The sequence below is a fragment of the Zalophus californianus genome, chromosome X (assembly GCF_009762305.2).
Source record: "Zalophus californianus isolate mZalCal1 chromosome X, mZalCal1.pri.v2, whole genome shotgun sequence".
Lineage (NCBI taxonomy): Eukaryota > Metazoa > Chordata > Mammalia > Carnivora > Otariidae > Zalophus > Zalophus californianus.
In genome coordinates, this window is record NC_045612.1 from 82,943,486 (window position 1) to 82,968,891 (window position 25,406).

Sequence of the window (25,406 nt, forward strand, 5' to 3'; positions counted from 1 at the left end):
TTCTGCAGTTCAACATCACTGGTACCTGCGTGAATGACTCAGAGGATGACTCGCCAGACTTGGACCTTGATGGGAATGAGGGCCCGCTGGCCCTGTTGATGTCTAATGGCAGGTGAGGTGGGAAGATACTGGGACTGTCAGTGGCAACATGTCACTGAGACAGGACATGGAGTTGGGACCTGGGGCTGGGACATGGGTGGGGGAGGGACTGTATTTGGGGAAATACCCAGATATTATCGGGTATCATTGCTTAGTTCAGAGAACCATGGTAGTGTTGTGGGAGAGGCCTGGAATCTAACTGGCAATCTAACAAGAAAAATCTTGTATGAGTTTTAGAAATTTCAGAAAGTCAGTGGGTCAGAACCACTGGCAGAAATAAGAGGGAATATAGCATGCTGATTAAGAGCATTATTTTTTTATATGCCTTTTGCTATTAGATTTTTAGGAATTTTGCAGAAATATTTACATAGGTGTGTTAAGAGAAATGTTCAGTGTTTCAGTGTTTACAGCATCGTTGTTTGTAAATAGTAATTAGAAACGTGTTCATCAATAAGGGTTGGTTAAATGAATCATGGTACCTCTGTAGAATAGAATACCATGTAGCTGTTAGAGAGAATGAGTTTAATATCTGTTGGCATGGAAAGGTGTCCAGCATATATTCTTAAGTGAAAAAAATCAGGTTACAAAATAATACATAGTAATAGTCCTATTTTAATTTTTAAAAGAAAGGTGTGTGTGTGTGTGTGCTTGTGTAGAAAAATGGCATAGAAGACTTCTTTATTTTTAATTTAACTTTTTTGAAGAGGTTTAAAATTTAATATATGCAGCTTAAAATTGAAAAAGTATGCAGCAATATAGAGTGAAAAAGTTTTTTCCCCGCTCCTCCCTGTTCCCCAGCTCCCCTCCCCACAGACAACCAGTGTCAATGCTTTTCTTTCTAGAGATAATCATACATATTTATGCAAATATATTTGTTATATATTTTACACTTGTCACACTAAACTTGTAAGAGTAGTTGTCTCTGGAAAGTAGGATAGGGAGCCAGGAGAGGAAATTTTCACTTCAGTAGCATTTGAATTTTGTACAATGAGCATGTATTACTTTTCTTAAAATAATTTCTAACAGAATATTTTCTAAAATAAAAGCATTCACAACAAAAAGCATAGGCTTGGGAATCAGACAATCCTGAGTTTGAGTCCCAGCTCTGACAAGAATTCACTGTGTGACCTTGGCAAGTTAATTAACCCTGCACCTCAGTGTCCTCGTTATATCTCTTCTATAGATAAAACTTTTACCCTAGGATTGTTGGAGGACTAAATGAGATAATGTATGTTGAATGCTTATCACGGGGCCTGGCACATAGTAAATGCTTAATCAATGGTAGCTCTTACAATTAAAATGTTGAAGATGAAAGATGATGGTGGTAGTGGTGGTGTTGATGGTATGGGTATAGCCAGAAGCTAAGTAGATCATCAGAAGCCCTGAAACATGTAGGGAGGCAGAGGAAGACAGTAAGAGGGATCATCTGGACACTCAGAACACCAGACAGGAGCAGTCAAGAGCCAAGGATACCTTCATAGCCTTTTTGTGGGAAAAGGTCTTCGGATCCCAAGGGCAAGTATAGTAGGTCCACCTGGCCGGGAAATAAGGGACAAGGGAGTGTGAGAGTAGGGAAGATTCTGAAAGCAGCAAGGCTATTCTTGGGGTTTGAGACCTAGTAACTAAACAATAATAGAGAGACCGTTGAGCATTGCCTTAGTCTGTTGTAGGTCTCCTGGGGAGGAAAAAATTGAGAGTCCTAAGGGTCTAGCTTGTAACAGCTGTTGAGGACACGTGACATTTTCCCCTTTCCCACTAGTCTTTTTTTTTTTAAGATTTTATTTATTTATTTGAGAGAGAGAATGAGATAGAGAGCATGAGAGGGGAGAGGGTCAGAGGGAGAAGCAGACTCCCTGCCGAGCAGGAAGCCCGATGCGGGACTCGATCCCGGGACTCCAGGATCATGACCTGAGCCGAAGGCAGTTGCTTAACCAACTGAGCCACCCAGGCGCCCCTTTCCCACTAGTCTTTATGCTGCTTCTATTACCTCCTGCAGCCGCCAGAGACTGCAGTTAAGTGAACCTAGAGAGACAAGATACAGAAATATTTACAGACAATATGATATTACATCTGGGCTTTTCTCCAAAATCATCCAGGGTTTTGCAAGGACTAAGGTGTAGATGAAACAAGATTGGCTGTGTGTTGATAATTGCTGAAACGTAGCTGGGTGAAAGATACATGAGAGTTAGTTATACTTTTATATTTTTGTTAATGTTTGACAGTTTTCATATTTGAAAGTTAATAAAAGATCAGGGTATAGGGGCACCTGAGTGGCTCAGTCATTAAGTGTCTGCCTTCGGCTCAGGTCATGATCCCAGGGTCCTGGGATCAAGTCCCACATTGGGCTCCCTTGCTCGGCGGAAACCTGCTTCTCCCTCTCCCACTCCCCTTGCTTGTGTTCCTGCTCTCACTATGTCTCTCTCTGTCAAATAAATAAATAAAATCTTAAAAAAAAAGATCAAGGTAGAAATAGCTGCCATTTATTGAGCTCCTGCTCTGCATCAGACTTTATTTTAGCTGTTTAGTACATTATTTTATTTAGTCCTCACAACAACCCTGAACAGTAAGTGTTGTTATTTCCATTTTATTAATGTGGAAACTGAGGCCCAGAGAACTTAATTATAAGGTTAGCTACCGTTGGGCACTTGCCATGTGTTGGTCTCTGCATTAGCTCATTTAATCCTCCTAAAACCCTGCGAGGTAGAAGACAGGTCAATTTAATGTCAGCCTATTTACTGAAAGCCAGTTCACCAAATGACTGCTGAATGTACATATCAAGTATACTGATTTACCAAAGCTTGTTTCTTTTCTAACTGTAAGTTTTATTTCAGCAGTTTGTACTGATTAATACTATTTACCATATGTAATGGGATTACTTAAGCCATTTTTTGTTTTTCCCATTTCCTTTATATATTTTTAACAGCTTTTTTGAGGTATACTTTACATACCATACAATTAACCTGCTTTAAGTATACAATTAAATGACTTTTAGTAAATTTAAAGAACAACGCAACTATCACCACAATCCGATTTTAGAACATTTCTATCACCCCAGGAAGATCCCTCATACTCACTTATACCTTTGATTCTCTTCCCCAGGCCCAAGCAACCACTAATCTACTTTCTGTCTCTAGATTTGCCTTTTCTAGACATATCATATAAATGGAATAATATAATGTGGTCTTCTATGTCTGGTTTCTTTCACTTAGCATAATGTTTTTGAGGTTCATCCATGATGTAGTGTATATCATTAATTGGTTCCTTTTTATTTCTGAATAGTACACCATTGTATGGATATACCACATTTTGTTTATTCATTAACTAGTTGACAGTTATTTGGATTGATTCCACTCTCTGTCTGTTGTGGATAATGGTGCTATGAGCATTTGCATACAAGTTTTTGTATGGATGTATGTTTCCGTTTCTCATTTAGGAGTAAAACTTCGGGTCACATGGTAACTTTATGCTTAACTCTTTGAGAAACAGAAAATTTATTCTGAAGTATCTGTACCACTTTACATTCCCACCAGCAGTATACTGGCTAACAATTGTTATTGTCTGTCTTTTTTATTATAGCCATTCTAATGGATATTAAGTGGTATCTCATTGTGGTTTGGATTTGCATTTCCCTATAACTAATGATATTGAGCATCTTTTTGTGTGATTATTGGCCATTTGTATATCATCTTTAGAGAAATGTCTATTCAGATCTTTTGCTCATTTTTAAATTGGCTTGTTTATCTTATTATTGAGTTCTAACAGTTACTTAAATGTTCTGGATACAAATCATTTCCCAAGTAAATGATTTGCAAATATTTCCTCCCAGTCTTTGGCTTGTCTTTTCATTTTTTTAGTGGTATCTTTTGAAGCACAAATGTTTTGAATTTTACCTAATCCCAGGTCATAAAGATAGTTTCCTATATTTTTTTTCTAGAAGTTTTATAGTTTTAGCTTTTACATTTAGATCTAGGATCCATTTTGAGTTAATTTTTGTGTATGATGTGAGGTAAGAATCCACATTCATTTCTTTGCATGTGATATCCAGTTATCCAGTTATCTCAGCACCATTTGTTGAAAAGACCATCCTTTCCCCACTGAATTGCCTTAGCATCTTTGGCAGAAATCAGCTGACCGTAAATTAAAGGGTTGGTTCTGGACTCACAGCTGTGTTTCATTGATCTTTTTGCTAATGTCACGCTACCTTGACTACTATTGCTTTTTAGTAAATTTTGAAATTGAGCAGATAAGTCCTCCAACTTTGTTCTTTTTCAAAATTCTTTTGGCCATATTAGGCCCTTTGTATGCCTATGTACATTTTAGTATCAGCTTATTAATTTCTATAAAAGAAATTAGCTGGATTTTGATAGGGATTGCATTGAATCTATAGACCAGTTTGGGGGGAATTGCCATTTTAACAATACTGAATGTGACTGTCTTTATGTTCTCCTTCTCTTTCTTTTTAGTACCAAGAGGGTAAAGAGCTTATCCAAGTCTCGGCGAGCGAAGCTCACAAAGAAGGCAGACAAGGCTAGGCTGGTGGCAGAACAGGTGATGGAGGATGAATTTGACTTGGATTCAGATGATGAACTACAGATTGACGAGAGATTGGGAAAGGAGAAGGCGACCCTGATAATAAGACCAAGTGTGTACCTGTTCTTTCTTGTTCCTTTCTTGCCCATTTCACATGTTTTGGGTCCTCTTGATAGACCAAAGGCCTTAGGCCTGAGCTTGTTGACATTCTGACTTACCAGCTCTTTAGACTTCCATGTATTCTTTGCTCTAGAGAGTTATTTATAAACCAATTCCTAACCTCCCTAAATTAGTTGTCTGTGGTCATTACTTTTAGGAAAATTATATTCTTTCTTTTTTCCCCTGGATGTTTGGCTCAGATGCTAATCTTAGCTTCACAATACGTGAATTTCATTATTTTCTAGAATTTCCCCGAAAGTTGCCCCGTGCGAAGCCTTGCTCTGACCCCAACCGAGTTCGTGAACCAGGAGAAGTTGAATTTGACATTGAGGTAGGAGCCTGCCCTGTTGTCTGGTCTTCTGACATTCTGGTTATAGAGATAGAAGACAGATTGTCATTCTAGTTAGGGCGGGGGGTCGGGAAAGATACCCTATGCATTCAATTCCTAAAATATTTATTAAGTGAAAGATGGTGTGCTAAGTGCAGTGCAGCTGAGCATATAACAGGAAGACCATAATTGAGTTGAAATATTTTAAAAATCCTTTAATGCAGGGTAGAATAAAAGGCATTGTGATGTAGCAGAAAGAGTATCTGATTTGGAATATCTGGTTAAGACCTTACACAACTTATTACTTTCCTGAGCCTTAGTTTCCTTACATGTAAAACAAGTTAAAATACCCACCTCACACACACACACACAAAATAATAATACCTACCTCACAAAGACGCTATGGAGATTAAAATGAAAGAGTGAATATTCTGCTTAGTACTTGGTCTATATTTGGTGCTCAGAAGATATTAGCATCCCAAGTGAAAATGTCAACACTGTACTGGGGCCTGACCAGACCATCCCTCAGCAGCTGAGATTATATCCTCTTTCCCCAACAGGAGGACTATACAACAGATGAGGACATGGTAGAAGGGGTTGAAGGCAAGCTTGGGAATGGGAGTGGCGCTGGTGGAATTCTTGATTTGCTTAAGGCCAGCAGGCAGGTGGGGGGACCTGACTATGCTACCCTCACGTGAGTACTGGCTTTCATCTTCCCTTTTCAGGTGATCAGACAGCACACCCTCTCACCCCCACCCAAAAGGCTAGATCAGCCAATCAGCAGATATTTATTGAGACATTTAAAGGGACAAAGAATTAGCAAGGGCATTTGGGCTGAAAGAATAAAGTAGACATGAAATCCATCCTGAGGAACTTGAGATCTGACGGAGAGTAGATGTATAAACTTCAAGGGGGATTAGTTTTGGGTTCTTTGGGAGTTGGAAGAGGGGCTAGAAGAGGCATGGAAGGAAAACTGGGCCTTTTCTGGGCCCTGTTTTTTTAAAAAATGAAAGAATTCAGCATGGGTGAACAGGGAGGGAGGTGCACCCCTCTTTTTGCCACCTTCCTTGCTCTCTGTGGAAAGACTTGGGGCAAGAAGGACTGGCCTTTACATGAAAACAGTCTTTGGTATACTATCTTGATCTGTTGGTTTAATTTCTGGTTTCTCATCTAGAATGGTCCTCTTCTCCTTCCTCCTGCCCTAACTCCCGTAGCTATTGTCCCTCCTCCCTGACTACTCTGATGACTGGTTTCCTCCAACAACTAGAGAAACTCCCTCAAGCATTTCTCCTCTGTCCCTTGCAGCGAGGCCCCTGCCTCTCCCAGCACTCAGGAGGCCATCCAGGGCATGCTGTGCATGGCCAACCTGCAGTCTTCATCGTCCTCACCAGCTACCTCCAGCCTGCAGGCCTGGTGGACTGGGGGCCAGGACCGAAGCAGTGGGAGCTCCAGCAGTGGGCTGGGCACAGTGTCTAGCAGTCCTGCTTCCCAGCGCACCCCAGGGAAGCGGCCCATCAAGCGGCCAGCATACTGGAGAACCGAGAGCGAGGAGGAGGAAGAGAATGCCAGTCTGGATGAACAGGACAGCTTGGGAGCGTGCTTCAAGGATGCAGAGTATAGTAAGGGCAGCCGAGCACTTGGGTCCAGGCCAGAAGTGCTCCCCCTAGCCCCAGTCTCAGACCCAGTCCCAATCCAGGACAGCCTGTGACAACAATGAGCAAAGACCTTGCCTTAAGCTTGATGCTTGCTTTCTCTGAGTCATGTTTTCTTCATCTGTAAAATGGAAATATCGACAGGTTGATGCAAGAATTAGAGATGATGCTTGTACAGAGCACCTGGCAGATTGTCTTGTTCATGGAAGACCCTCAGAAATTAATTAGCTGTCATTCATTTTTTTAAAGATTTATTTATTTATTAGAATGTGGGGGTGAAGGGGAGAGGGAGAGAGAGAATCTCAAGCAGACTCTGCACTGAGCGTGGAGCCCAACACAGGGCTTGATCTCACAACCCTGAGATCATGACCTGAGCTGAAATCAAAAGTCGGGCGCTTAACTGAGCCACCCAGGTGCTGCAGCTATCATCCATTTTTTTTTATTATGTTCAGTTAGCCACTGTATAGTACATAATTAGTTTTTGATATACAGTGATTCATTAGTTAAGTGTAACACCCAGTGCTCATCACATCCACTTTTAAAATTGTCTAACCTTTGCTGGAAACTCTTTTTTTCAAACTCTCTTGCCTGTTTTATTTCCATCACTTCTACTTCCTTCTCTGTTGTTTGGAACATCCCTTGCAAAGGTATATAATGACCTTTCGGCGGGCTTTTTACATTTAAGAGATGACCTTTTTTAAGCTAAGATTTATTAAGTGCTACATTATATAATGCACGGTTTTGTGTAGTGCAGCTGACTTTAATGTGGGTTTTAATATTATTTATTTAAATTCAATTAGCCAGCTTATAGTACATCATTAGTTTTTGATATAATGTTCAATGATTCATTAGTTGTGTATAGCACCTTTAATTCTAATTGACTAAAATTTGAACAAGACAGAGAAAGCAAAAGTTACCTTTGACTAATACTCTTCTTTCTCTGAGGAAGGTTACCCAAAGGTAAACTATGTTACTATGTTATCAGTTGATACATACCTTTCATTTTCTTATACTTACAACCACATGTAGACACAAATATAGTTTTGTGTAGTATTCGTGGTTCTACAACTTGCTTGGACATCTTTCAACATCAGTACATAGAGATCTATCTACTTCATCAGTACATTGAAATCTACCTGTTGTGTAGTAGTCTATAGCATAGATGTGCCATCATATTGTTAACCATTCCCTACTGATTAACATTTAGGTTGTTTCTAATTTTATAGTTTGACTAACAATGCTGCAGTGAAAATTCTTGTAAATAACTCTTTGTGCCCGTGTGCCCGCTAACATTTCTGTAGGGTGCTAGACCTGCTAGGTTGAACAGTATGTACAAAATAAATGTTAACAGTGCCAAATTCTCCTCTGAAAGAGCCAGTGTGTGAGATGAGCCTTAACCAGCAGTGGATATTACCAGTCTTCTTGATTTTTGGAAATCTGATAGCAAAAAAATGGTGTTTCAGTTGGTTTCATATGTTTATTGGCTCTTCTTTCTTTATTTTTTTAAAGATTTATTTACTTTAGAGAGCGAAGGAGCACAGGGCAGGGGAGGGGCAGAGGGAGAGGGAGTCTCAAAGCAGACTCTGCAGTGAGCCTGGAGTATGACGCGGGGCTCGATCCTACAACCTTAAGATCACAACCCAAGCCAAAATCAAGAGTCGGCCGCTTAACAGACTGTACCACGAGGCGCCCCTTCTTTATTTCTTTTCTGTGAATTAATTCATTCAATCTTTCACCCATTTTTTCTATTAGGATGCTGGGTTTTTTTTAATTGATTTGTAGTTCTCTATGTAGTTAGATTTCTTAGTGTTTTTTTTAATATATTCTGGAAATGTTGCAAAATGTTTTCTTTTAGTCTGCTGCTTGTATTTTAATTTTAGTTATGGTAACTTTTAGCATGTAGATTTCAGTTTTTGCGTAGTTACCTTTATCAATTTTTTTAATATTTTGTTTTGTGAAAGAAGATTCATATATTTTTACCAAAAACCTGTATAGATGTTAAAATTTTATCTCTTTCTCTGGAATTAAGTTTTATGAATTGTGGGAGGTAAGAATCTAACTTAATTTTTTTCCATATGGTTAGTCATTTGCCCCAGCACCATTTATTCAGTAGTTCATCATTATCCCCCTGGTTTGAAATTCTTCTTTTGTCATAAACTAAATTCCCATCTGTATGTGGATTTGTTTTTCTACTCTGTTCCCAGCTCTGTCACTTAATAGCTGTGTGACATTGGGCAAGCTCTCTCTGCTTCTCTGTTAGAATAGTACCTACCTCACAGGTTGTTGTGAGGATTAAATAAATTAATATACATAAAGCACTTAGGACATTGCCTAGCACGTGGTAAATGCTGTGTGTTAGATATTATATTTTTCTGTTCTCTAAAATTTGTCCATTTCTGTTGGGATACCACATAGGTTAGTTACTATAGGCCTTGTATCTGGTAGGGCAAATCCCCTCTGCAGAACTTGCATTAGACCTAGGGAGGGCACAGATGTCCAGCAAGCCCATCATCTCTGAATGGAACTGTGATTGGTCTTAGGGGCATGCCATGTTCTCCTGGCCACTCACCCTACCTTCAGCAGACAGTCACATCAACCTATAGCTAAAACATCTGCCCCTGGTCTAACTACTCCCCTCTGCTTCCTGCTTTGCCCAGCGACATGAGAAAGGCAGTTTAATAAGGAGATGCCAACCTACTTGTTCTTATTTTTCCAGACTTTCTAGGCCACTGTTGTGTTTTTTTCTACTCCAGATGGATTTTAGAATCAGCTTGTCAAATTCTATGGAAAATCCTTTTGGGATTTTTTTTTTTATTAGTATTGCATGGCATTGGTAGATTTATGGAAACCATCATCTTTCATCAGAGGCCTTTCTGCTATAATAGGATGTATGTATTCTTGAAAAACTTCATGTCCTGAAAACTTGTACACTAAAAATAATAGGGCTTACAAGAAAAAGAGGGTTAGGGGCACATGCCTCAAAATTTCTGTGGCTTTGAAGCCAAAACAGGATTATTATTAGGACTGCCATTATTTGGGTGTTTTAGGATTTGCTGTTATTTGCCCCTAGCATCAGAGTCAGTGGGTTCTTGGTAGCCGTAACCCCTGGGCTGAGGCTTCCTCTTTGCAGATATAGGTTTTTGAGGGCATTTGCTTAAGATAGATATCCGTATCATCAAATTAAAATCTGATCCAGGGCCTAAGCTTCAGCAATCTTTTTGTCTTTTTAAACACAGGGCAAGTGTCTCCACAGTTCCATGATGTGCTTCCTTAGCCATCCTCTTCTCTCATCAGAGCTTAATTTTGTAGAAAACAAAGGCACCATTTGCTCTTCCTCTAATGGGAAGCACTATTGTGGGATTTTTAGCTTTTGTCTATAGGTATTCATATATTGCTAAGGCTTTCTCGGTAATTGTGAGAAAATTCAGTGCGACTTCTGGATGGCTTTGATGTCATTCTGCTATTTACCTTTTGGGCATGACCAGTCACAAAACAGGCCACCTTGTCCTTCTGTCTTCAGCCATGGTCGGTCTCTCTATTTGGGATTTCTTATATATGTCTTCTTCAGCTTATTTACTAGGTGTTTTTTAGTTTGATTCCTATTGAAAGTGGCATCTTTTTATCTATTACATTTTCCATTTGGCTGTCGCAAGTATGCAGGAGAATGATTGATCTTTCCATTTTGATCTGTATCAGACCGCCTTACTATACTCTTACTAGTTTTATTAATTTTTCAGTTAATTGTCTTGGGCTCTTGAGGAAGGTGATCTTTGTCCCCTATTTTAGTCTGCTAGGGCTGCCATAATAAAATACCACAGACTGGATGGCTTAAACAACAGAAATTTATTTTCTCACAGTTTTGGAGGCTGGAAGTCCTAGATCAAAGTGCTGGCAGTGTTGGGTTCCCCTGAGGCCTCTCCTTGGCTTGCAGAAGACCACCCTCTTGCTGCTTCCTCATCTGATCTTCCCTTTGTGAACACGGGCCCCTGATGTCCTTGTGTATATCCTAATCTCTTCTTAAAGGACACAGTCAAGTTGTATTAGGGCCCACCCTATTGGCCTCATTTTAACTTAATTATCTCTCTGAAAGCCTTATCTCCAAGTACAGTCACATTCTGAAGTACTGGGAGTTAGGAACTCAACATTTGAATTTTGGAGGGGCTTGGGGAGACACAATTTAGCTCATAATATCCCTTTTCTTTCACGTATTCATACATCTAGATTTTTCTAGTTTTATTACAGTGTTGAGTAGTCACAGTGATAAGGGGGCATCCTTGGCTTATTTCTGACCTTAGAGGTAATGCTGCCAGTGTTTTCCCACTTAATACATAGGGCTCTGTAGGTCTCTGGTAGGCTATGTTCATGAAATTCAGGAGAGTATCTATCTCTAGTTTTAGAGGTTTTTGGTTTTTTTTTTTAAATCAGAAATGGAATTAGGTTTTAGCAAATGGTTTTTGGCATCTTTTGATTATAAATACATTGTTTTTCTCTGTTAATTTGTTAGTGGTGGTTTACAGTAAGAAATAGAATTACTGCTTTTGAGCTGACATTTCCTTCTTGGGATTGGCTGTACTTGATCGTGGTATTTTAACAATTTTGTTTAGTTCATTTGATTACTAATCGTCTTGTTTGTTTACTCTTAAGTTCTGGTTTTATTTTACTCCTTTCTCTTAATGTTCTTTGTACAACATCTCAGGTTGAAAGCTGTTTTCCTTTATTTTCAGTGTGTTTTCCCTTTTGATAAAGGTTTTTTTTTATTTTTTTAAATTAGCATGAAGTAAAATTGGCTTTGTTGGTATACACATGTTTAGATTCTTGTAACCACCACCAAAATGAGCATATAGAACCTCCTCAAACTCCCTTATGTTGTCCCTCCCTCTACCCCTAACACCTGGCAACCACTGAGCTCCTCTCCATCCCTGTGGTTTTTGCCTTTGCCAGGATGTCACATAAATGGAGTTGCACTGTATGTAATATTTTCAGATTAGCCTCTATTACTCAGCATAATGCCCTTAAGATTCATCCATGTTGTTGTGTTTCAATAGATTGTTCCTTTTTATTGTTGTAGTCCATTGTATACCACAATTTCTTTATCCATTCACTCACTGAAGGACATTTGGGTTGTTTCCAACTTTGGGTGATTATGAATTGAGCTGCTATGAACATGCACGTGCAGGCTTTAGGTAAATGCCTTAGAATGGGATTCCTGGACTGTATGGGCAGTGTATAAGAAATGGCCAAGGTGTTTCCCAGAGTGGTTGTGCCATTTTACGTTCCTTCCAGTAATGTGTGAGCATTTCAGTTATTCCACAAGCTTGTCAGCACTTGGTGTTGTCATTGTATTTATTTTAGCCATCCTAATATGCATATAATGAATAGCTCATTTAGTGGCTTGTCTAATGGCTAATGATGTATCTATTGGCCATTCATGCATACATCCTCTTTTTTGAGATGTCTTTAAACAGAGACTTTGAATGACTTTTGCCTATTTTATTATTGAGGTATAATTAACATAGAGTATTATATTAGTTTCGGGTACACAATATAATGCTTCAACAGTTCTGTACATTACTCAGTGCTCATCAAGATAAGTGTACTTTTGGCCCCTGGGTGGCTCAGTTGGTTAAGTGTCTGCCTTCGGCTCAGGTCATGATCCCAGGGTCCTGGGATCGAGTCCCGTGTCAGGCTCCCTGCTCAGCTGGAAGCCTGCTTCTCCCTTTCCCTCTGCTGCTTCCCCTGCTTCTGCGCTCTCTCCTTCTCTCTCTCTCTCTCTCTCTCTCTCTCTCTGTCAAATAAATAAAATCTTATAAAAAAGATAGGTGTACTCTTAATCCCCTTTATTTCACCCATTCCCCCTAACCACCTCCCTTGGCAACCAGCAGTTTGTTCTCTTTGTTTAATATTCTGGTTTTTTGTTTGCTTGTTTCTTTGTTTTATTTCTTAAATGAGTAAAATCATATGGTATTTGTCTTTCTCTTACTGACTTATTTCACTTAGCATTATACTCTATAGGTCCCTTTACATTGTTGTAAATGGCAGGATCTCATTCTTTTCTGTGGCTAATAGTCCATTGTGTGTGTGTATATAGATATATATATAAATATATAAATATATATATATATATATCTTGTATCTTCTTCATCTGTGGATGGACTTATCTTTTGAGTTGCTTCCATATCATGGCTATTATAAATAATGCTGCAGTAAACATAGGAGTGCATATATCTTTTCAAATTGGTGTTTCATTTTCTTTGGGCAAATACCCAGTAGTGGAATTACTGGATCATGTGGTAGTTCTTTTTAATTTTGAGGAACTTCGATACTGTTTTCCACAGTGGCCACACCATCTTACATTCCCACATACAGTACACCACAGTTCCCTTTTCTCTGCATCCTCGCCAACAGTTATTTCTTGTCTTTGATTTCAGCCATTCTGACAGATGTAAGGTGATATCTCACTATAGTTTTGTTTTGCATTTCCATGATGATTAGTGATGTTGAGCATCTTTCATGTGTCTGTTGGCCATTTGTATGTCTTTGGGAGAATGTCCTTTCAGGTCCTCTGTCCATTTTTAAATCAGATTATTTGGGGTTTTTTGGTGTTGAATTATATAATTTTTAAATATATTTTGGATATTAACCCCTTATTGACTATATCATTTGTAGATATCTTCTCCCATTCTGTGGGTTGCCTTTTTGTTTTGTTGATGTCTGCAAAAGCTTTGTTTAATTTTGCTTTAGTTCCCATTGCCTGAAGAGACTTATCTAGAAAAATGTTTCTACTTCCAATGTCAAGGAGATTACTGCCTACGTTTACTTCTAGGAGTTTTATGGTTTCAGGTCTCACATTTAGGTCCTTAATCTATTTTGAGTATATTTTTTGTATGGTCCAGTGAAGATGGTCCAGTTTCATTCTTTTGCATGTAGCTGTCCTGTTTTCCCATCACCATTTATTAAAGAGACTGTCTTTTCCCCGTTGTATGTTCTTGCCTCCTTTGTTGTGGATTAATTGACTGTATGAGTGTGGGCTTATTCCCGGGTTCTCTATTCTTTTTGATTGATCAATGTGTCTGTTTTTGTGCCCGCACCATACTGTTTTGATTACTGCAGCTTTGTAATATATTTTCAAATTTGGGATTGTGATACTTCCAGCTTTGCAGCTTTTTTCTTCTTTCTTAAGATTGCTTTGGCTATTCAGGGTCTTTTGGTTCCATGCATATTTTAGGATTATTTGTTCTAGTTCTGTGAGAAAATGTTGGTATTTTGAAAGGGATTGCATTAAATCTGTAGATTGCTTTGGGTAGTATGGATACTTTAACATTATTTGTTCTCCCAATCCATGAGCATGGAATATCTTTCCATTTTTTGTGTCATCTTCAATTTCTTTCATCATTGTTTTATAGTTTTTTAAAATACAGGTCTTTCAAGTTCATGCCTAGGTATTTATAATTTTTGGTACAGTTGTAACTGGATTTGTTTTCTTAATTTCTCTTTCTGCTACTTAATTTTTAATATATAGAAATGCAGCAGGTTTCTGTGTGTTTAATTTTGTTTCCTACAACTTTACTGAATTCATTTATCAGTTCTCCTAGATTTTTGGTGGTGTCTTTAGGGTTTTCTATTTATAGTATTATGTCATCTGCAAATAATGAAACTTTTACTTTTTCCTTACCAATCTAGATACCCTTTATTTCTTTTTCTTGTGTGACTGCTATGGCTAGGACTTACAGTTCTGTGTTGAATAAAAGTGGTGAAAGTGGACATCCTTGTCTTGTTCCTGATCTTAGGGGGAAAGCTCGCAGTTTTTCCTCATTGAGTATGATGTTCACTGTTGGTTTTTCATAGATGGCCTTTATTGTGTTGAGGTATATGTTCCTTCTAAACCTACTTTGTTGAGAATTTATATCATGAATGGATGTTGTACTTTGTCAAATGCTTTTTCTACATCTATTAAAATGATCATGTGGTTTTATCTTACTGATGTGATGTATCATGTTGATTGATTTGTGAATATTGAACCACTCTTGCATCTTGGGAATAAATTCCGCCGGAGCGTGGTGAATGATTTTTTTAATATATTGTTGGATTCAGTTTGCTACTATTTTGTTGACGATTTTTGCATCTGTGTTCATCAGAGATACTAGCCTGGAGTTTTCTTTTTTTGGTGTCTTTATCTGGTTTTGGTATCAGGGTCATAGTGGCCTTGCAGAATGAATTTGGAAGCTTTCCTTCCTCTTCAATTTTTTTTTGAAATAATTCAAGAAGAATAGGTGGGTATTAACACTTCTTTTTTTTTAAGATTTTATTTATTTATTTGACAGAGAGAGACACAGCGAGAGAGGGAACATAAGCAGGGGGGTGAGAAAGGGAGAAGCAGGCTTCCTGCCAAGCAGAGAGCCCAATGCGGGGCTCTATCCCAGAACCCTGGGATCATGACCTGAGCCGAAGGCAGACGCTTAATGACTGAGCCACCCAGGTGCCCCAACACTTCTTTAAATGTTTGGCAGAATTCACTTGTGAAGCCATCTGGTCCTAGACTTGTTTGTTGGGAGTTTTTGGATTATTGATTCAATTTCATTGCTGGTAATCAGTTCAGATTTTCTATTTTTTCCTGTTTCAGTTATGGAAGGTTATATGTTTCTAGGAATTTATCCATTTTTTCCTGGGCTGTCCAGTTTGTTGGCGTATAATTTTTCATAGTATTCTCATATAATTCTTTGTATTCCTCTGGTGAGGATTGTTATTTCTCCTCCTTCATTCTGATTTTGAGTTCTCTCTTTTTTCCTTGATGAATCTGGCTAAAGGTTTATCCATTTTGTTTATATTTTCCAAGAACCAGCTCTTTTTTTCATTGATCTGTTCTATTGTTTCTTTAGTCTCTGTTTTCTTTATTTCTGTTCTACTCTTTATTATGTCCTTCCTTCTATTTAGCTTGGCTTTGTTTGTTCTTCTTTTTCTAGCTCCTTTAGGTGTCAGGTTAGGGTGTTTATTGAGATTTTTCTTGTTTCTTTAAGTAGGCCTGTATTGCTGTAATCTTCCCTCTTAGAACAGCTTTTGCTGCATCCCAGTGATTTTGGACCATTATGTTTTCATCCTCATTTGTTTCCATGTATTTTTTAAATTCCTCTTTGATTTCTTGGTTGACCCAATCATTGTTTAGTAGCATGTTATTTAGCCTCCAATTATTTGTGCTCTTTTTCTTGTGGTTGATTTCTAGTTTTATACTGTTGTAGTCAGAAAAGATACATGGTATAGTTTCACGCTTTTTGAATTTATTGAGACTTGTTTCATGGCCTAACATGTGATCTGTCCTGGAGAAGGTTCCACGCGCACATAAAAAGGATGTGTATTCTATTGTTTTTAGGTGGAATAGTCTGAATATATCTGTTAGGGCCATCTGGTCCAATGTGTCATTCAAAGCTGTTGTTTCCTTGTTGATTTTTTTGTGTGGATGATCCTTTCACTGATGTAAGTGGGGTGTTAAAGTCCCTATTATATTACTGTCTCTTCCTTTGTCTGTTAATGGTTACTTTATGTAGTTAGGTGCTCTCATGTTGGGTGCCTAAATATTTACAGTTGTTCTATCCTCTTGTTGTATTGTTCCCTTTATCATTAGGTGGTGTCCTCCTTTGTCTCTTGTTGCAGTCTTAGTTTTAAAGTCTATTTTGTTTGATATAAGTATTGTTACCCAGCTTTCTTTTTGCTTCCTTTTGCGTGGTAAATGTTTTTCCATCCTTTCACTTTCAATCTGCATATGTCTGATGTGAGTCTCCTGTAGACAGCATATAGATAGGTCTTCCTCTTTTATCCATTCCACCACCCTGTGTCATTTGATTGGAGCATTTAGTCTGTTTACATTTAAAGTAATTATTGCTAGGTATGTACTTACTGCCATTTTGTTATTTTTCCATTGTTTTTATATTTCTTTGCTCTCTTCCCTTGTAGTTTAATTGCATTCTTTCATGATATGCTTGGATTCCTTTCCCTTTATTTTTTGTGTATGTATTACAGATTTTTGATTTGTGGTTACCATTAGGTTCATAATAACATCTTATGCATATAGCAGTCTATATTAAGTTGATGGTCACTTAAGTTTGAACCCATTTTAAAGCATTACATTTTTACCACTCTCCGTGTTTTATGTATACAATGTCATACTTTACATCCTTTTATTTTGTGAATCCCTTGACTGATTTTTTTAGATATAATTGATTTTACTGTTTTTGTGCTTTAATCTCCATACTGGTTTGATAAGTGATTCATGTACTACTTTTATTATGTGTTTGCATTTTACCTGTGAAAATTTTCCCCATCATTTGCTTACTCATGATTATGGCCTTCTCTTTCCACTCGAAGAATTCCCTTTAACATTTCTTGCAGGGCTGGTTTATTGGTGATGAACTCCTTTAACCTTTGTTTGGCTGGGAAACTTTTTTAAAAGAGAGGGAGTAAAGGGAGGGACAGAGGGAGAGGAAGAGGAGAATCTTAAGCAGGCTCCATGCACAGTATGGAGCCTGATGCAGGGCTCAGTCTCACAACCCTGAGATCATGACCTGAGCTGAAATCAAGAGTCAGACGCTTAACCGACTGAACCACCCGGACACCCCTGGCTGGGAAATTCTTTATCTGTCTTTCTATTGTGAATGGTATCCTTGGTGTGTAGAGTATTCTTGGTTGCAAGTTTTTTCCTTTCAGCATTTTGCATGTATCATGCCACTCTCTTCTGGCCTGACAAGTTTCTGCTGAAAAAAATCAGCTTGATAACCATATGGGGTTTCTCTTGTATGTAACTGTTTTATTTTCTCCTGCTGCTTTTAAAATTCTCTTTTTCACCACTTTTTGCCATTTTAATTATGTGTCTTGGAATGGACCTCCTTGGGTTAATTTTTTTTTCCCCTTGGGTTAATTTTGTTGGGTGCTCTCTGTGCCTATGGGATCAGGATATCTGTTTCCTACCCCAGATTAGGGAAGTTTTCAGCTATTATTTCTTCAAATAAATTCTCTGCCCCCTTCTCTCTCTTTTCTTCTTCTGCAATCCCTCTAATGTGAATGTTATCACACTTGATTGATGTCACAGAGTTCCTTAATCTCATTTTTTTCTTTTTGCTGTTCACCTTGGTTGCTTTCCATTATCTTGTCTTCCAGATTGTTGATCCATTCTCCTGCCTCCTCTAATCTACAATTGATTCCTTCTAGTATATTTTTATTTCAGTTATTGAGTTCTTCATGTCTCACTGGTTCTTTTTTATATTTTCTGTCATGTTTGTTGAAGGTCTCACTGAGATCCTCCACTCTTTTCTCAAGTCCAGTGAGTATTTTTATGACCATTACTTTGAATTTTCTATCAGGCATATTACTTATCTTCATTTCATTTAGCTCTTTTGCTGTGGTTTTGTCCTGTTCTTTCATCTGATACGTATTTCTCTGTCTCCTCATTTTATCTGACTGTCTTTGTTTCTGTGTATTAGGAAATTAGGCTACATCTCCTGATCTTGGGAAAGTAGTGGCCTTATGAAGAAGAGGTGTTGTAGTGCCCTGTAGCACAATGCCCCCTGTTCACCAGAACCAGGCAATTTAGGGGTGTCTCCTATGTGGGTGCATGTGCCCTACTGTTGTAGCTGATCTGTGTTTGCCTTCAGTCCAGTTGGTTGCAGTGGCCCTCTCTGCCTACTTTGGGCACACAGGGCAGGGTTTGGTCCCTGTGCTGTTAAAGGGCCTGTCTGGGGTTGCCATGAGCTTGTAGTTGGGTGGTATCAGTAGTTAGACACTTGCCTGCCCTCAGCCCATCTGCTGGGGCTGTAGTCACATTGACCTGCAGGGCAGTCTCCCTATGTAGTACTCTGGAAGGCTTTCATTGGTTGGTGGGGCTGACTGACCAGATGCCTGCCCCCAGTCCAGGACTGATGAGCAGAGCACTATCTCTGTGCTGCCAGTTATAAGGTTTGGGTGCTGGAACTGAGGGCATTCTGGTGTGTGTGGTTATCTTCCCTTCTCCCCAGGGCAGTAGTCACTTTGGAGTGGCACTCTTCCCTGCTGGGGTTGCTTGCAGGGTGTGTTGGGACAGGAGGAGTAGCTTTGGAGGGAGCCCTGCCTCCTGAGTTGGGCATGTTGGATGGGCTGATTGGCAGGAGAGCTTGGGGGGTTAGGGCACATGATGCTAGCAAGATAGGTGGACAGTGTTTGCACTGGTTCCCACTAAGTGGCCCATCTAGGCTGGGGATGGGGGAAGAGAAATGGTGCCCACCAACAGTTTTGTTCTTGGAGAGGTCTCCTAAAAATCCCTGCCCCTCCAGCACAAGTTCTGAGATTAGTAAATAAATCTTCAGTATACCCCAGGTGCTTTTCAGACTGCTGCTTCTATGTTTTATCTTGGCTGGGTTGTTACACGGGCCCCTAAGGGGCTAGGACCCAGTTCCCTGTTGCCCCCCAGCTCTCCAGGATCTAAGCCCTCTCTAGGATCTAAGCCTGTTGATTTTTAAAGCACCCAGAGGTAAACCCTGCTGATTGTAAAAACTCTCAAAGCGAAGCCCCACTTGTTTTCAAAACCAAAGGTTATGGAAAATTTGTCTTCCCAGTGTGGGTCCTCTGTGCCTGGGGTGCCTGGAGTGGGGTCTCATCCTCTCACTTCTTTGTGCTTGTAATGTCCCTTCTGTTTATGGTTAGTCTTGTTTCCATCCCTCCTACCCTTTTTGATGTGGCCTCCTGTCTATAATTAACTGTGTAATGTCTGTTCTGCCAGTCTTTGTGTCATTTTCAGGGTCAGTTGCACTGATGTGGCTGTTATCTTGGTGTGTCTCTGGAACAAAGTGAGCTCAGGATCCTCCTATTCCTCCATCTTCCAACTTTGTTTTTAATTGGGTTTTTTTTTTCTTAAATGTTGAGCTTTGAAAGTTCTTTATATAGTCTGAGTTCAAGTCTCTTGTCAGATACATATTTTCTCCTAGTCTGAGCTTCTCTCATTCTTAACACCTCCTTTCTTAAAACAGCACTTTCATTTTCTAGAAAGTCCAATGTATCAGTTTTATCTTTTAATGATTATGCTTTTTGTGTCTCATTTAACAATTCTTTATGTAAACTCAGGTCATAATAGTTTTTGCCTCTCATCTAAAAATTTTACGGTTTTAGGTTTTACATTTCTAACCATGATCTATTTTGACTAAAGTTTTACATAAAGTATGTTTAGGTTGAGGTTCACCCTTTTTTTGGTGTATGGATGTCCAGTTTTTCCAAGACCATTTGTTGAAAAGACTTTTTTTTCCCTCATTGACTTACATTTGCATTTTTGTAAAAAATCAAATGGCCATATTTGTGTGGTTCTGTTTCTGGATTATTTTCTTTTATTGATGTATAGATCTGTCTCTTTGCCAATACCTCACTGTCTTGATTACTGTAGCTTTACAGCAATTCTTAAGATCAAGTAGTATGAATTCTTCAATTTTGCCTTTCCATGTAAATTTTAGAATTGGTTTGTCTGAATCCACAAAAATTTCTACTGGGATTTTGATTGGAATTGTGTTTAAACATATACATCAATCTGGGGAGAGTTGGCATCTTTATTTTTTTATTGAGGTAAAATTCACAAAACGTGTAGTTTAACTACTTTAAAGTGTACAATTCAGTGGCATTTAGTGCATTTTCCAAGACATTTTTTTCACCCCAGGAAAAACTCCCCATATCCATTAAGTGATTGTTACCCATGCCGCCCCCTCCTCTTGTCCTCTGGTAACCACTAATCTGCTCTCTGTATGGATTTGCCCACTATAGATATTTCATATAAAAGTAATCATGTAATATGTGACCTTTTGTGTCTGCCTTCTTTTCTTTAGCATAATGTTTTCAAGGTTCATCTAAGTTGTAGCATATATAAGTATGTTGATCCTTTTCATGGATGAATAGTTGTTTCATTGTATGGATATGCCACAATTTATCTGTTCATCTGCTGGTTGGCATTTGGGTTATTTCCATCTTTTGGCCATTATGAATAATGCTGCTACAGACATTTGCATCTGTTTCTGTGTGGACATATGTTTTCATTTGTCCTGGGCATACACCTAGGAGTCGAATTGCTGGGTTGTATGGTAATTCTATGTTTAACTCTTTGAGAAATCATCAGGCTGTTTCTACAATGACTGCAAGACAATTGGCATCTTAGATATCGAGTCTTCTATGTATATGGTATTCCCTCTGTATTTAGTCTTTTTTAAAATATCTTTAATCAGTGTTTTTAGATTTTAATACAGATCCTGCACATGTTCTGTTAGATTTATCCCAAAGTTCTGTATTTTTTGGAGATATAAATGGTACCTTTTTTAACTTTTGGTTTCTAATTGTTTAATGATAGGATACATAAATGTGATTAATTTTGTGTTTTGACCTTGTATCCTGCAACCTTGGTATATTCACTTATTCTAGGAGTTTTTAAAATATATTCTTGGGATTTTTTTGTATAGATAATCACGCCATGTGCAAATATGGACAGTTTTATTCATTTCATTCTAATCTGTAAGTCTTTTATTTCTTCTTGCCTTTTTGTTCTGGCTAGGACTTCCAGCACAACGTGGTGAGAGTGAACACCCTTACCTGTTTCCAATCTAAGGAGGAAAGCATTCAGTTTTTTCACTATTACAATGTTAGCTGTAGGTTATCAGGTTAAGGAAGTTCACTTTTTTTTTAAAGGGTTACTTTATTGTTTATATTTTCCCTATGCCTTTAGTGTTTGTTTGTTTTATTTCGGGGCTCGATCCCAGGACCCTGGGATCATGACTCAAGCCAAAGGCAGACACCTAATGACTTAGCCACCCAGGCACCCCGAGGAAGTTCACTTCTATTCCTATTTTGCTGAGAGTTTGTTTACGAGTGGGTGTTGAATTTTGCCCAGTGTTTTTGTTCCATCAATGGATATGATCACATGGTTTTTCTTTTGTCTGTTAATATGGTAGGTTACATTGATTGATTTTCAAATATTGAACCAGACTTAAAATTATAGTATAGACCTTACTTGATCATGGTATATTATTCTCTTTATATATAACTGGATTTGATGTGCTAGAATTTCACTGAGGATTTTTGTGTCTATGTTTATGATGGATATTGGTCCATAATATTCTTTTACTCTCTGACTTTAATTTTGGTATCAGGGCAGTACTGGCCTCAAAGAATGAGCTGGGAAATACTCCCTTCTCTTCTATTTTGTAGAAGCAGTTGGGTAGAATTAGCAATTCTTTTCATTTTCGAAGGTTTAGTAGAATATGTGAGTGAAACTACCTGGGCCTAGAGATTTCTTTTTCAGGTTTTAACTATGGTTTTTATTTTCCTTAGTAGGTTTGGGTTATTCAGGTTATCTGTTTCTCCTTGGGTGAGTTTTGATAGTTTGTGTCATTCGGAGAATTGATCCATTTCAGCTAAGTTGTAGAATTTATGGGTGCAGAGTTGTTTGTAGTATCCTCCTATTATCCTTTTAATGTCTATGAGGTCTTTAGCATCTCTCTCTTTTTATTCTTGATATTAGTAATTTGTGTCTTGTCTTTTTTTCTTGGTCCTTCTTGCTGGCATTTTATCAATTTAATGGATCTTCTCAAAGGACCTGCTTTTGGTTTTATTTAATATTTACTACCATTTGTTTTATTACTCAGGGTTTAGTCTATGTTGATAATTTTGCATTGTGAATTTGAGAAGAATGTGTATTCTACTAGTGTTGGGTTGAGTGTTTCAATTAGATCAAGTTGATTGATGGTTATGTCTTCTTGTCATTATGTTATTATGTTATTTCCTATCAGGTAATTTTCCTTGGTGTAAAGTTACTTTGTCTGACGATATAGTCAATCCAGCTTTCTTTAATTAATGTTGGTATGGTATATCTTTTTCTATCCTCATTTATTTGTTGATTTATTCATTCATTCATTTATATTTACCATGACCCAGAACTCTGTCTGTATCATTTATCTTTGTTTCCCAAGTGATATTCAATTCACGGTCACACAGAATTGAGGGAAAAAAAGCTTAAATCTGTTCTCTCTGCTAGTCACTGAAATAATTTAGAATAATATGAGGCCTCATTTCTCTCAACCAATCCAAGAGGAAACTGGTATTCACTGTTTGAAAAAAAAAAAAAGAAAGGAAAATAAGCTTCTAAGATTGAACTGACCCATTCATTGTAGGTCAGGAAACATCTATACACTTCACTTATCAGCAGGAAAATGCAAATGGATACAACCACATAATTACTTAGTATAATTTAGAATTCTTACTTCAGTGCTTGCAGGGATGTGGCGGGACCAAATTGGTGCAGTCTGGTGACAGGAACATTAATCCTGAAATCTCACTGTGGAACATGTAGCCCAGACAATGTCTCCCACAAATCCATCAGGAGACCAGTCTGCCAATATTCCTGTAGGGGGCCTTGATGCCCATCCCTTGGGGAAAGGAGAAGTCAAGGGTGATAAATGTTAGCACAGTCAGAAATAATGAGCTAGATTTACACACAGAAACATACAGATCTCAGATGTAGCATTGAATAAGAAACTAAGAAACAATGACATTTTGACAAATTAAAAATGCACACAACACTAGATATTTTTCAGGAGAAATTTAAGTGACTGTTATTCTTTTATTTTTAACCTATCTGTATGATTCATTTAATGTGAGTTTTTTGTAGCCAGCATTTAGTTGAATCTTGTGGTTTTTTTAAAAAAAAAACCGTATTGATAATCTATTTTTAGACCATTTACGTTTAATGTAACTAATGATACATTCAAATAAAGGCTTACCATTTTATTATGTCATTTATATTTGTTTCCTCTGCTTTTTGTTTCTCTCTTTCTCACTTCTCCCCCTCATTTGGATTGTTTGGATAAATTTTAGTATTTGATTTTCATTTATCAATTGAGTTAAAATTTTACTATTTTTCTTTGTATAACACCAGTTTTTTTTTAGATTTTTTTAAAGATTTTATTTATTTGAGATAGAGAGAGAGAGCACAAGCAGGGGGGAGGGGTAGAAGGAGAAGCAGACTCCCTGCTGAGCAGGGAGCCCTATGCAGGACTCGATCCCAGAACCCTGAGATCTTGACCTGAGCTGAAGGCAGATGTGTAACCGACTGAGCCACACATGCACCCCTGTATAACACCAGTTTTTAAAGAGACTGTCCTGTTCCCATAGGATGATCTTGGCACCCTTGTCAAAAATCAGTTGACTGTGGGTGCCTGGGTAGCAGGCACATATATTGTGAAATAGTTACCACAATATGTTTAGTTAACATCCATGGTCTCATATAGTTACAAAAAAAGAAAAAAAAAGTTTTTTTCCCTGTGATGAGAACTTTTAAGGATCTATTCTCTTAGCAACTTTCAAATAAACCAGACAGTTATATTAACTGTAGTTGTCATGTTGTACACTGATCCTTATAACTGGAAGTTTGTACCTTTTGACCACCTTTATTTAATTCCCCCACTGTCCAATCTCTGCCTTTGGTAACTACAAACCTGATCTCTTTTTCTATGAATTTGGATTTTTTTCTTTTGGATTCCACATATAAGCCAGATCATACAGTATTTGCCTGTCTCTGACTTATTTCACTTTGCATAATACCCTCAAGGTCTGTCCAGGTTGTTTCAAATGATAGGATTTCCTTCTTTTTGTGGCTGACTAGTATTCCATTACATATATACCACACTTTCTTTATCCATCATGCATTGATAGATTGATTTTGTTGATTAATTTTCTTACTTTGAACCACTCTTGCATTCCTGGGATAAATTCCTCTTGGTCAGGGTGTATAATCCTTTTAATAGGCTACTGAATTTTCTAGCATTTGATTGAGGATTTTTGCATCAATAATCATAAAGCATATTGTTTGTAGTTTTCTTTTTCTGGCTTCATAGTATGAGTTTAGAATGTGTTCCCTCCTCTTCTATTTCTTGGAAGAATTTGATAAGGATTCATGTTAATTTTTTTTTAAGTGCTTGGTAGAAATCACCAGTGAAGCCATTTAGTCCTGCACTTTTCTTTGTTGGAAGCTTTTTGATTACTGATTGAATCTCTGTACTTGTACGTTAGTTGAAATTTTCCATTTCTTTTTAAGTTAGTTTAAGTGATTTGTCCATTTGTCCATTTCATATAGTTTATCTAATTTGTTGGCATACAATTGCTCATAATATTGTTCATAATGTTCTCTTACAGTTCTTTTTATTTCTGGAAGGTCTGCAGTAATGTCCCCACTTTCACTTCTCATTTTAGGTGTTTGTGTCTTCTCCTTTTTTTTGGTCACTCTAGTTAAATATTTGCCTATGTTGATCTTTTTTTCAAAGAACCAACTTTGGTGTCACTGATTCTCTCTATTGTTTTTTATTCTCTATTTAATTACCTGTGCTCAAATATTTATTATTTCCTTCTGTTAGCTTTGGATTTAGTTTAGTTAATCCATTTACATTTAAAGTGATTACCAATAGGGAATGACTTATTTCTATTTGCTATTTGTTTTCCATGTATCATTTTGTTCCTCATTTCCTTGTAACTGCTTGCTTTGTGTTTAATTGATTTTTTTGTAGTCTACCGATTTGATTCACTCCTCATTTTTTAAATGTTTTTTAGGTTTTTTTTCCATAGGGTAAGCCCTGGAGATTATAATTAATAACTATATA

At 37.8% G+C, this 25,406-nt stretch overlaps 1 protein-coding gene across 7 annotated transcripts in view; it reads left to right on the plus strand.

Moving 5' to 3' along the window:
- The window catches only part of PHF8 (PHD finger protein 8), an 89,132-nt gene that overhangs the window by 43,266 nt on the left and 20,460 nt on the right, over positions 1-25,406 (plus strand). For all 7 annotated transcript variants that reach the window (XM_027608119.1, XM_027608124.1, XM_027608122.1 and 4 more), the window contains 5 exons: positions 9-112; positions 4,563-4,741; positions 5,034-5,119; positions 5,677-5,810; positions 6,422-6,735. In XM_027608119.1, the coding sequence (XP_027463920.1) occupies positions 9-112; positions 4,563-4,741; positions 5,034-5,119; positions 5,677-5,810; positions 6,422-6,735 (817 nt within the window). The remainder of the gene's footprint in view (positions 1-8; positions 113-4,562; positions 4,742-5,033; positions 5,120-5,676; positions 5,811-6,421; positions 6,736-25,406) is intronic.